Source organism: Camelina sativa, chromosome 20 (genome assembly GCF_000633955.1).
Source record: "Camelina sativa cultivar DH55 chromosome 20, Cs, whole genome shotgun sequence".
NCBI lineage: Eukaryota > Viridiplantae > Streptophyta > Magnoliopsida > Brassicales > Brassicaceae > Camelina > Camelina sativa.
Genome location: NC_025704.1, coordinates 26,743,743 through 26,755,460, shown reverse-complemented (window position 1 = coordinate 26,755,460; position 11,718 = coordinate 26,743,743). Strand labels below are relative to the sequence as shown.

Sequence of the window (11,718 nt, the reverse complement as noted above, 5' to 3'; positions counted from 1 at the left end):
AGTAACAGCAATCATAGCCATGAGTATGATCACTCTGTGCGTGTTGTTAGCTCCGTGAATACAGATGTTATTAAGAGTCTCACTGCCAAGGTAGACCTTCTTTTGAGGAGAGATCAACAAGCTGTCAACATGTGCGACGGGCAGACGGGTGCGTATCAGCAAGTTGGAGTAAATTCGGGTTTTGAGGGGACAGAGGAGCTGAACTATGTAGGAGGACAAGGGAACTATCAGAATCATGGGTTTAATCAGAATTATAGAAATCATCCTCATCTCTCCTACAGAAGCACCAACGTTGAGAATCCTCAAGATCAAGTGTATCCTCCACATAATCAACAAGGTAACTTCTCGCAAGGATTTCAGAACAAAGGTGCTGGATTTAGTAGCTCAAATGTCCAAGGATACCACGCTCCATCTGCAGCTCCACAAGATAACAAACTCGAATTGAGGATGCAAGCACTGCTGGAGGGCCATACGATAAGTTCTGCTGAAATTAAAGTCAAGATTGATAGCATGTACAATGATTTAAATGAGAAATTTGAGAGGTTGAGTTCACGTGTTGATTCCATTGATAAGAGAGTCTCTGCTATTTCTTCTAGCTCTAAGAACAAAGAGTCATGCAATGCTATAACACTCCATGGTGGGATTGAAGATGGGCTGAGTTGTGCTGTGATCAACTCATGTTTGACTTCCGCAGAGACAGGATCGGTCAATCCTGTGACTAGACCAGCCGGTCCCATCCATTCTGATAATTTGAGTTTGATCCCCAGGGAAATTGGATCGACTGATCCCCCTTATAGATCGATCGATCCCGTCATTGACACAGAACCAGATTCAAAAAGTCCTAGATCGACCGCTCCACGTCCAGACCAGTCGGTCCCTAATGCAGATTCCAAGGAAACACCTCTTGTGGAACCAAAGCCCTATAGGCCACAAATTCCTTTTCCAAGAAGACATGAGAAGAAAACTCTTGATGAAAAGAAGTATGGTCGGTACAAAGAAGCTATAAGTGAGTTCATCGCTGACATTCCCTTTACAGAGGCAGTAAAGCATATATCTTTGTTTAAGAAGGTTTACAATGATGTTGTGGTTGAAGAAAAGGATTTGGTGGATGTTAAGACGTTTTTGGCTAGAGAGAAGAGCATTCATACTCCATCTTTGAAAAGACTACCCAAGTTAGATGATCCAGGAAGATTTGTTGTTTCATGCTCCATCCTAGGAGTGAACTTTGAGGATTCCCTTTGTGACACTGGATCCAGTGTGAACGTGATGTCTAAGGCTGTTGCAGAGAGGTTGGGGATTGATGATATGAAGGCTTCTAAGGTCTCTCTTAAGTTTGCAAATGCTGTCACCACGACTCCACAAGGCTTCATTAGTAATTTAGATGTTCAAGTTGGGAGTTGTTTGGTTGCTACAGATTTTCATGTTGTGGAAATGAGCGGGGGTTCTGTTATGCCTTTGATTCTTGGGCGACCTTTCCTAGCAACAGTAGGAGCAGTTGTTGACTTGCCTAATAAGAGGATCACTTTCTCTAACATTGATGATAAAGTCTTCTACAACGCAATCACTGCAAATGAAGCTGTACGACATGGCTCTTGTCTAGTCGTAGAACATGAGAAGAAGGTGGATGTCATGACAATGGGAGAGAATGGTGATAAGAATGAGGTCAACGAAGTCCTGGATGGAGACACTCATTCTTCTGAGAAAAAGTCTAAGAGGGTTAAGAAGAGAGATAAGCCGAAGATAGAGAGAGTAATACCAGATCTTCACATAACCTTGGTACCCCAGAAATATGTTAAAGACACCATTGAGTACAAGGTGAAGTGCAAAGGAATATCTCGGCCTTTCTCTAAAGTTAAAGCCATCCTTACTCCGGAGTTTAAAGAGAAAGGCCAAGAAGCAGTGGATGGTATGTTGAAAAAGGTTCTGGAGCTTAAGCTGACGAATTGGAGAGCTTGTTCTGATATGAGTTCTCATCCTCCCATCACTTGACGCCTGAAACCACGGTCAAGCTATAGACCTTAAACAAGCGCTTATGGGAGGCAACCCATGGGGTTTGTGCTGGCTTACCCTTTTATTTTTATTTATCTTAGGATTTTGGTTTTGTTTTTAGGATTTATTACGGTGAAATCACGTCTGCTGTTAAGTGTTTTCAGGAACAGGTTCCAAACGCAGAAGATGCAAATTTTTTTTGTTCCAGGAGCTTTGGATCGATCGATCCTCCTTAAAGATCGACCGATCCCGGTGGTTTTCTGTGGTTATCTCCAAGTTCCATAATGTTGCAGATCGGTGGATCTCACCCTGAGACCGGTCAGTCCCCATTCTTGCCAACACCACTCCACCACCAGATGCGAGATCACCGGTTTTTGTTTCTTTTCCTTTCTTTTTTCTTATTTTCTTTGTCGGATTCATTCTTTTCTTGGCTTTGCTTTCACACCGGGACGGTGTGAAGTAAGTCTGGGGGACGGCTGTCTCCAAGTTACTGATGTCGTTTTCTTTGGTTGTTTACTTTGAATTTTTCTTTTATTTGAGTCAATTTTTTATTTTATTGAGTCAAAAATTGGGAAACTATGATCATTTCCAGGAATCTTTTGCTTTAATCTAACACTCTTAGGATTACTTTTGTACCTCTGATTTGGAATGAAGCTTGGAATGAACATGAGCAGTCTCAACACGCCCCAAAAGACACTCGCCAAGGAGAACACTAAGTTGAACCAGAAGTTGTCTCTAGCTTTAACAGGACTTAACCGGATTTAATTTCTTACCTTGGGGCTTGGTATACATCGGACAAAACTCCTCCCTTCAAGCCTTATAAGACGTGCATCTCCTCACAAAGTATGCTTCCCCTCTCTCTTCCCTTCAGTACTCAGTAAAAAAAAAAAAGAGAAAAGAAAAATATAAGAAGAAGAGGATATAGGTAATAAAGAAGTGAACCGAGGGTTGTGCGTAAACCCGTGCATCTTTCGGAACTCATGGAAACCTGTCCACAAGAAAAGAGCAAAGGATTGATAAAAAAAATAAAATGATACCCTAGAAAATTAGGGAGAAATCAATCTTTTGGAAGTGAGAAAAGAGAGAGGAAAGGGAGCATAAGAGGAGGTCTTGGGTGATAAGAGGTTGAAGGAGTCAACAGTTCAATGATCGATACTCCCATGGTAAGACTGCACCTTTTTACTAATCTGATGTAGAGAGACAATGATGGGGAGATTGAAGGTTCTCTAAGGCCGTGGAGTTCAGAGTAAGGAGTGTTGATCCTAATCATGGGCAGAGTACAAAAAGTAGTTCTTAATTTGATGTGATGAAGAGTGCAAAGAAGAGATCCCTAAGAAAATGTGAGTTTCCACTTTCAAGCCTTTTCTCTATTCTTGAGTTTTTGTCTGTTCTTGCTTGAGGACAAGCAAAGATTCAAGTCCGGGGGAATTGATGTGTCTGTATTTTATAGGGTTTTAACTATAGTTTTTAGGATTGTTTTGAGTCTTTTCTTAGGTCCAAGTGTGCTTTTAGAGTCCTTTTTGTCTTTTGTGAGTCTTTACAGGTCCTAGGTGACTTTGGAAGGAATCTGAGCGTTTTGGGGGTGAAAACATGCATCTGGAGCTAATTGGTTGAAGACTGATTCGGGCTAGTAAGCAGATGGAGTGAAAGCAGAAAAACATTCCGGATCGACTGATCCTCGCGAGATCGACCATTCCCGTCCCCGACGCAACTTTTCCTTATTTGTTTTAAACCGACCTTTAGGGTTTTATTTTGATATTTAAGTTAGAGGCACGGCCTCCAGAGACATAAGCTTTATTTTCTGAGACTATTTTGTATTGAGAGCAAAGGGAGAAGATCTCTAATCCTTCTTGACACTTTGGAGAAGATTTCTAAACCCTATTTTCTATTCTTTTGCAATTCAATTATGTTTTCTTCATTATTGATTTGCTGTTTCTGCTTTTCCATGTCTGAGTAGTTTCACTATTGGGTTTAGGGTTTCAGAAGGGTTTCTATGATTAATTGATGCTAGATTTGTTAGATTAGGGATTGATCTTATTGTTCTTCATCTATAGTTGTTCTTAATGCTTAAGCTAGATTGATCACCTAGATTAAGATCTTAGGTTTAATTCATCTGGGCACCAAAAGTGTTGTTGAGTTGCTTGAAAAGAACATAGGTGAGCAAGGTGATCCTTAGCCAACGACAGTTGAAGTTGAGGCACCTTGTGAACATAATCAAACTTGAACTTATTGCTTGCTAGGATTGTTTAGATTCAAACGACAGTTTAGAGTTTTATCAATTCCTTGCATAGATAGCTAATGCTGCGACAGTAGGTTAGTTTTACATTCGAGATTTGAGTTCAAGAACGGTGTTTAATGCTATCCCAATTTATCATCTAATTTCGTGGTCATGTCCCCTAACTGATTCCCTGAGCCCAATATTTCCTTTTTGATTTAAAGCAACTTATTTACTTTCCTGTTTTTAATCGATTACTTAAAACACAATATTTCTCATTGCCTTAGCTATATTTGATCTATACAATTTCATAGTGCATTGTTTGGTCCCTGTGGATTCGATCCTGAAGTGTTACAACGATACCACTAGATCGTGGTGGAGTACACATTAGGTTTTAATTGACCTGTTGATCACTCATATTAAAAAAAATCACCAAACATGTTCAAAAATTAAAATAAAAACAAACAACATCATAACCATTTCTCATACATAAAATTACAAAATTAACAATATAAAACTTATAAAATAGGTATTTTTTTCAAGCCATCATATTTAGCATATAATTTTATTGCATAATGTTTTATCCAAAAAAAAATTTAAAAACAATCATACAAATTATATTTTATTCTAAAATTATAATATAAATAAAAGAAATTTCAACCCGTGCTACCTCTAGCACGGGTTCTAATCTAGTTTCATAAAATATTTTGTTTGCAGCTTGATTGAGTCGTTTTTTAGGGGATAAGTTGCAAAATCAAATGAAAACTAGCAAAAATAAATAAAATTTGAACTAAAGTTATACTGATAAAATATTTTATTTTTTCTAAACTATACAAATATCATGGTTTGAGTTAGCTCGGATAGTGTTATGTATGGTATCTACAAGTTCAGTTTCTATTATTTGTTTTCAACTGAAATAAATAGTCTAGAACGATGTTTTTCTAAAAGTGTTGGCTCGGTTCTATACTTCTATCCATTTCCAGAGTTTGATTCATATATATGTCCATTTTATTGGAGAAAATGTAAATATAAAACAAATCAACGAATTGAGATATTAATTTACGTACCGAGCCTTCACGATTTCGCAGACAGTATGAGCATTAGGAGCCTTTCGTTTTATCTCAATCGCCATCACACCAAACAACAACACCTACTTGGTTCATCAACCCATAATCGATTATTCACTAGTACTCATTATGCATACATAAAAAACAAACATTCTTTTCTTTTTTTTTGTCAAAAAAAAAGAAAACAAACATTCTAATTTGTTTAAGAATTATATATTAACCTGTATGGTGGCTCCACTAGCGTACCAAAACGGTCCGCTTACCCCATACTGCCATGCTACGTTTGAACTTTGTAGTATCGTCGCAGCCCATGTCCACTATTCACTTATCGACCAATAAAAAATCAATGCTTTCACCAAAATTTATGTCCATAGTGGGCTATATGTATACGGGTATATATATGTGTTACTTTATATCATCAATTATAAATCGTAGTTTTACCTGTGACAATGACACTTGCAATGAGTCCTGTTTTAACGTTTCTCCCGGCTGTATTGAACCATTCTGAAGTATGACTACCTCCGACATATCGTTTCTCTAACCATACCTTCATTCATTTGGTCAGGAATTTTATCATGGTGAACATGGGCAAATATTCATATTTTTATAATAACTAACCGAACTATAGGGGTATTTACTTTGGATATATTAAACTGATCCGAACTGAAGGAAATATATTTATATTCGAAACCTGACTTCTATTATAGTACATATGTTATGGCCTATGGAAATGCTTTAGTGTATCACGAAAACCCAAACTTATACCCTGAACTGAGCTCAAACTTTGATTAAAATCAATTTAAAACTAAACGGAACTGATCTGTACTATATATGTCTATATTGCAATTTTGCAATTGTTTAGGCTATGAATGGCAATAAGTTTTTCATTGGTTTTTAGTTTTTAGATTTTGGTTTTTGGATTTTTGTTTTTAAATTTTTGGTTTTTGGTTTTTGCTGTATATTTAAAAATTAATAAATTAAAAAGTCAAAAATAAAAATTTACGCTGGAAAAAAAGGTTTTCCACAAAATCTCAAATTTATGGTTTTTAGTTTTTCTTTGAAATTTAGAAAAACCACTTAAAAACTAGTTTTCCTAATCTTTAGGGAATCCAATTTTTGAAAATCTTGAATGGTAAAGAAATAGATTTTCAAAAAATCAAAAACCAAAATCAACTTAAAAACTAGTTACCATTCAAGGCCTTAGTGTATTATAAACCGATAATCCAAAAAACTGAGTAGTTAAAACCGAAATCGATATGATAACTCGAAATGGAGACTCCTGTAGCTAGTGAGTCACTCAACCAGATAGACAAACCTGTCTTTATTTGTTAACGTTATGCTCTATTTAATATCATATCTATTTTAGTTTTTGTTTCATACGTCAAACTTAAGTATTTGTTTTGTTTCATAATTTTGATAATCCAGATATATTCAAAAACCAATCATAAGATATACGCAAATAATTAAGAGTGTATTTTAGAAATAATTTGGCCACATAATATTACAAAAGGTCGCCACAATTTTCGTACTTAATCGGCCAAACAAGTTTCTATCAAAACGTCATATATAGTCCGATTAATAAAAAAAACTATGATATATCCCGTGCTTAAAGCACGGGTCAACATTTTTTAAAAATATTATAATATAATAATAAAAATTATTGTTTTTTTTTTAATTATTTTGTTTGAGATAATATTTATTTTTAATTGTTATGTAAATCTATTAGTCTATTGAATACTAATTATTTTAGAATATTATAATATTTTATTTTTGACGTATTATTACAGTTTTATATTGTTTATTTATTATATTTGTATCATATTTTGTGAAATATAAAATAGTAATTTTAATATTATAATTGTGAGTAAATAAAAATTATTAATTTATCATCTATATAAATTTAGTTTTACCAACCCGCCAATGTGGAAATTAAAACACACATTTTCATACATTGAGTAATATATCTTCGTTTTAAAAAATTCAAATCAACATATACAGAAAAAATATGGATTTTATTAATTATAAGTATTATATGAAAGTTCTAAACAATGTGTAAATAAAATAAAATAAAGATGATAGGAGAATCATAATTTGAAATCTTAACAAAATCTTCGAATTAAGTTATTAAAAATAATTGTATTTTATACTTGGATATAAAATCTTAGTTTTTAAAATTCTGATTGGTTTATATATTTAAAAAAAATTAGTAATTTCGTCCATAATTTATTAGAGAGAGAAAATATCTTTTTAGATTTTTTAATATTTGATATGTGAGTTTTTTTATTTTTAATTTAATTATATTTATTTAAATTAGTTAATTAAGCTTAATTAATTTAGTCTAATGGCAATTGAATGTAATTTTTTACACATTTTAAGGTTAGTTTCATATTTGTACTTTTCAATTAATATAGTAGGATTACTCAAATTTAAAATTTTAGAAAACAAAGATCCAAAAGAAAAAGAATAACCAACGTCTAGTCTTAGCATTATTGAACTTTGAAAATTTTAGTATCCTTTGTTTTACATGTAATTATACAAATCATTGAATACAACTATAGTCTTTTTGTGGTCACGAGTAATTCACAGAAGTTGTCTTTGGTTTTCATAAGAAAATATATTGTTATCGAGAAACGGGTGAATACTAACCAAAAAAGATGTGAAGATGGCAAAGAAAGCACCAAAACCAAGAATAACGGCGTAGCCAACGCCTTGATCGAGCACCGTCGTGCCTTCGAAGAAGCTGCTCTGCCTCTCGCATCCGCCACCTTCGCCACCATCGTAATATTTGGCCGAGAAATCGAAAGGAGGACACTTGGCCATACTTATTCTGATCTTGCTTTCTTACTTTACGTTATTGAAAAGTGAACTTTCTCATGGGATTTGTAGGGAGTGATAATGGAAAGATTCTTCTCTCTTGTTTAAACTAATAGAAAGAATCTTCAGTTGGAAAGAATCTTGATTTATTTTTAAAGGAATCTTAATACTTGTAAAAATAAATTGAATCTTTTTTTATTGTTGAATAACCTTTCCCAAGATGCTATCCACACAAATTGCCAAAAATTTAAATATTAATAAATTGTTACATTATTGGTGACGAAATGGGGGAGAAAGTCAATAATTTTGATCTTCAGTAAGTTAATGATTTTTGTTTATTTGCTATTTAATGGGTTTCCACTTGAACAAGTGATGTCACCAGTGATCTAAGTACTTGTAGCAAAAGGTCAGTGCCCGCTTGTTAATATTGTTTTCGACAAACATATACTCCCTCTGAATTAGAATAGATAATTTTTAGCAAAAAAAAACAAAAAAGAATAGATGATGTTTTATTAGAATTTTATTTTGTATCACAAAAATTGATTTTCTTTATTTTTTATTAATTAATGCTATAAAATTGTAGATTTCAAAATTCAGTAATTAAGAATTTAAAACTTTAGTGAACTACTATTAGTTAATAATTATGAAAAATATGTTATAATATATAAAAATGCATTTATGACTAAACATTAATAGTTTCTTAATTTTGGTGAGATCCTAAAAAATCATCTATTCTAATACGGGAGTATAATGAAATATGTTCACAAATCTAGAAGCCGCTGAAACAGATCAACCTATTAATGCATAAGATAAATAGTAGTTGAAGAAAATGCATTAGACTTTTAAGCCAAGCATGCCAAGATATTGAAAGAGTGTACGGAGTATTTACGACGTTTCCCCACATCGTTTAATGTTAACGAATTTTACTCACATATTTTTTATTTACGATTTGCTCCTCAACGTTTAGTATTTATGGATTTTACCCTGATCTTTCGGTGTGTATGACTTTTCCTCACATCTTTTTGTTTTAATGAAATTTCCCCCACATCTTTAGATATTCACGAACTTGTCCCAGAACTTTTTGTATTTACAAATTAGCTCGCTTTGTTTGGTTGGAAGCAGTGTTCAAGAAAGCGCTAGACGGTGCCTAATCGGGGCGTAGACGGTTTTTAGGCTGTTTAGGCGTTTACAACATAAAACATTATATATATAAAATTATGTATAAATATATGTTAGAAAAATAAAAATAATTATAAATTATATACAAAATTAAGAAAAATACCTTTATTTAAGTTATATTAACAACATATAAACATTTATAATTACGTATATAGATATAAAACTTAATAATTTAAATATATATAGTTAAAAATCAAAAATAAATATTAAAATTAAATTAATGTAATTTTAAGCGGTTTAGACGATTATGTAGGCGCCTGCTGAGTGTCTAGCGCCTAGACGGCCGCCTAGACCGCTTTCTTGAACACTGGTTGGAAGGAAAGAGTATAGAAGAACATGAGAGGAAGATGATTATTTTCAATTTTTAAACAAATAGAGCTGTTTTTTTTTTCATAGATGAACAACATGCACAAACAGAATAAGAACATGAGGAAGATGAATATATTGAATTTTTCTGTATCTCCTATAGAATCAATATTGAACTCAAAAAATTGTATGTTCTTTTCTTTACCGGTTCTTGTTTACTTGCCCTTCTCATCATCTCTGTAAATCAAAGGTTCCGAGATTCTAACATCATCACTGCTAGAAGAAGCAATCTCACTCCCTGATACTGTTGTTCTTTGTTCTCTATAACATGCCCAAGTAACCATATAAAGCCCGCAAATGATGAGGAATCCTCCCACAACGCTGCGCAGAGAAACGAAACATCAAGATTTTTTGTATGTTTCAACACAAGATAGAAAGGTTTCCATGTGTGTGGATCAGTGGATGGATCAATCATCAATGATGCAAACCTTCCAAGATAGATCGGGCTGCCGAGGAAAATTGTCGATAAAAAGGCGGATGTTGCAGGCTGAAGAGGATTGTATAGAGAAACCAAAGCAGCTCCAAGAATTTTATTGGACCATGTCAACAGTCCATAATTTAGAGCTGATGCAAACACTCCCTGAGGAACAAAAAGAGAATAGAAAAAAACACAAACTAGTTGGTTAGGTGTATCCTTAGATTCAGAATCGTGCTCTAATCTTTTGTACCAAAACATGTTACATCTCTCAGTTTGTGAAAACTTACTGCGAATATAACAGCAAAAAACTCAGATTGTGTCAAGCTCCAATCAGTAGGCTCTTTAACAAACACGAGAGCTGTTGTGATCATTATCGATGTACCGAAGAAGTAAGAATACGCGGCAACCGAAAGGTACGCAGGATACTTCTTCAAAACCGGTGCTTGCACGGCGAGAAAAGCAGCCATACACATACAATTCCCAATCAAGCAAAAAACTCCAATGTGCCATAGATCTAACCCAAGACCAAGAAGACTAGAGACTAACCACCCATTAGGCTCTAGTTGATTTCTATCAATTACTAGGCTATTTACTGAGCTTGCTGCATCTTCACCTCCAAACAAGGCTGGACCACGGAACAAAGCCATCACTACTGCACCCGAAACACAAACGAGAGTACCTCCAACTTTCGTTTGGCCCTCGATTTTAAACAAGTTCACTTTTTCTGTACTGCATACAAACAAAGAAGAAGACCATCAGAAAAGTTTCCATACTCCAAACTTCACATTTTACAGTAATGTTGAGGGAAGTCAATACTCACCCCATCAAGACAGCCAAGAGGAATGTAAAGACTGGTATTGATGGTTGTATAGCAGCCGCGTAAGTTGGATTCGTGTACGCTAAACCCATAAGAAATAGTAATTGGTTCCCAAATATCCTATCAAGATTGAGAGATTCAAATGGTATTAGAATCTTACCTTCAACTAACATGATTATAAAAGATAGATAACACGAGAATTGAACTGATTACTACTTACCCTGCTAAACCGAGAAAGAAGAGTGAAAAGAGTACGCTTCTATTCATGGGAGGTCTGATCCTTCTACAATGATAAAAACAAGAACCAATTACTTACTAATTTTAGTCTTCAAAACAAATCTTTACTAACAAAGGAAAGAAATCAAGAAAACAGAACACCGTAAATAAAAGTAAACAGAAGAGTATAATCAGATTGAACAAAGATGATAGAGTTATCATCAAACAAAAACAAAAACAACATCCCTAATTCCAGTTCCAGAAAGATCAAGTTTTTATTAGGATATGTTGATTTTGCTATAAACCCATCAAATCGAAACCAGAAATTGCATTGACCAAAAATAAATAAAACTTTTTCAGAATTTAAGGAAAAGAAAAAAAAGGAGAGACCTTTCACGGAAGAAAGCGAGAGGAGCGAGAATGGAGAGAGCAAGAAGATCGCGAAAGACACAAAAGACGAGCTGATTCACACCAACGTTAAGTGCTACTTTCGTAACCACATGGTAACCTCCGTTTATCACCTGAACCAACGTCATTGCAGAGTGTGCCATTCGTGTTTCTCTCTCCGTCGCATCGCCGCCGTTTACCATCGCCGGAACTGCCATATTAAATTCTCTCTGACTCTTTCTCTCTCTCT

At 34.4% G+C, this 11,718-nt stretch overlaps 2 protein-coding genes across 3 annotated transcripts in view; both read right to left on the bottom strand.

Annotated features, from left to right (window-relative positions):
- LOC104771760 (urea-proton symporter DUR3-like) overlaps positions 1-8,214 on the bottom strand; it is a 16,020-nt gene extending 7,806 nt beyond the window's left edge. The window contains exons 1-4 of one of the 2 annotated variants that reach the window (XM_010496338.2): positions 7,918-8,214; positions 5,713-5,818; positions 5,493-5,590; positions 5,272-5,354 (exon numbers count right to left, since the gene is read on the bottom strand). In XM_010496338.2, the coding sequence (XP_010494640.1) occupies positions 5,272-5,354; positions 5,493-5,590; positions 5,713-5,818; positions 7,918-8,091 (461 nt within the window). In that variant the 5' untranslated portion in view covers positions 8,092-8,214. The remainder of the gene's footprint in view (positions 1-5,271; positions 5,355-5,492; positions 5,591-5,712; positions 5,819-7,917) is intronic. The other variant, XM_010496337.1, reaches the window with a different exon arrangement.
- The window catches only part of LOC104771759 (WAT1-related protein At5g45370-like), a 3,988-nt gene continuing 1,871 nt past the window's right edge, over positions 9,602-11,718 (bottom strand). Inside the window, exons 2-7 of the mRNA XM_010496336.2 lie at positions 11,472-11,668; positions 11,086-11,148; positions 10,869-10,985; positions 10,336-10,777; positions 10,059-10,210; positions 9,602-9,951 (exon numbers count right to left, since the gene is read on the bottom strand). Of these exons, the coding sequence (XP_010494638.1) occupies positions 9,786-9,951; positions 10,059-10,210; positions 10,336-10,777; positions 10,869-10,985; positions 11,086-11,148; positions 11,472-11,668 (1,137 nt within the window). The 3' untranslated portion in view covers positions 9,602-9,785. The remainder of the gene's footprint in view (positions 9,952-10,058; positions 10,211-10,335; positions 10,778-10,868; positions 10,986-11,085; positions 11,149-11,471; positions 11,669-11,718) is intronic.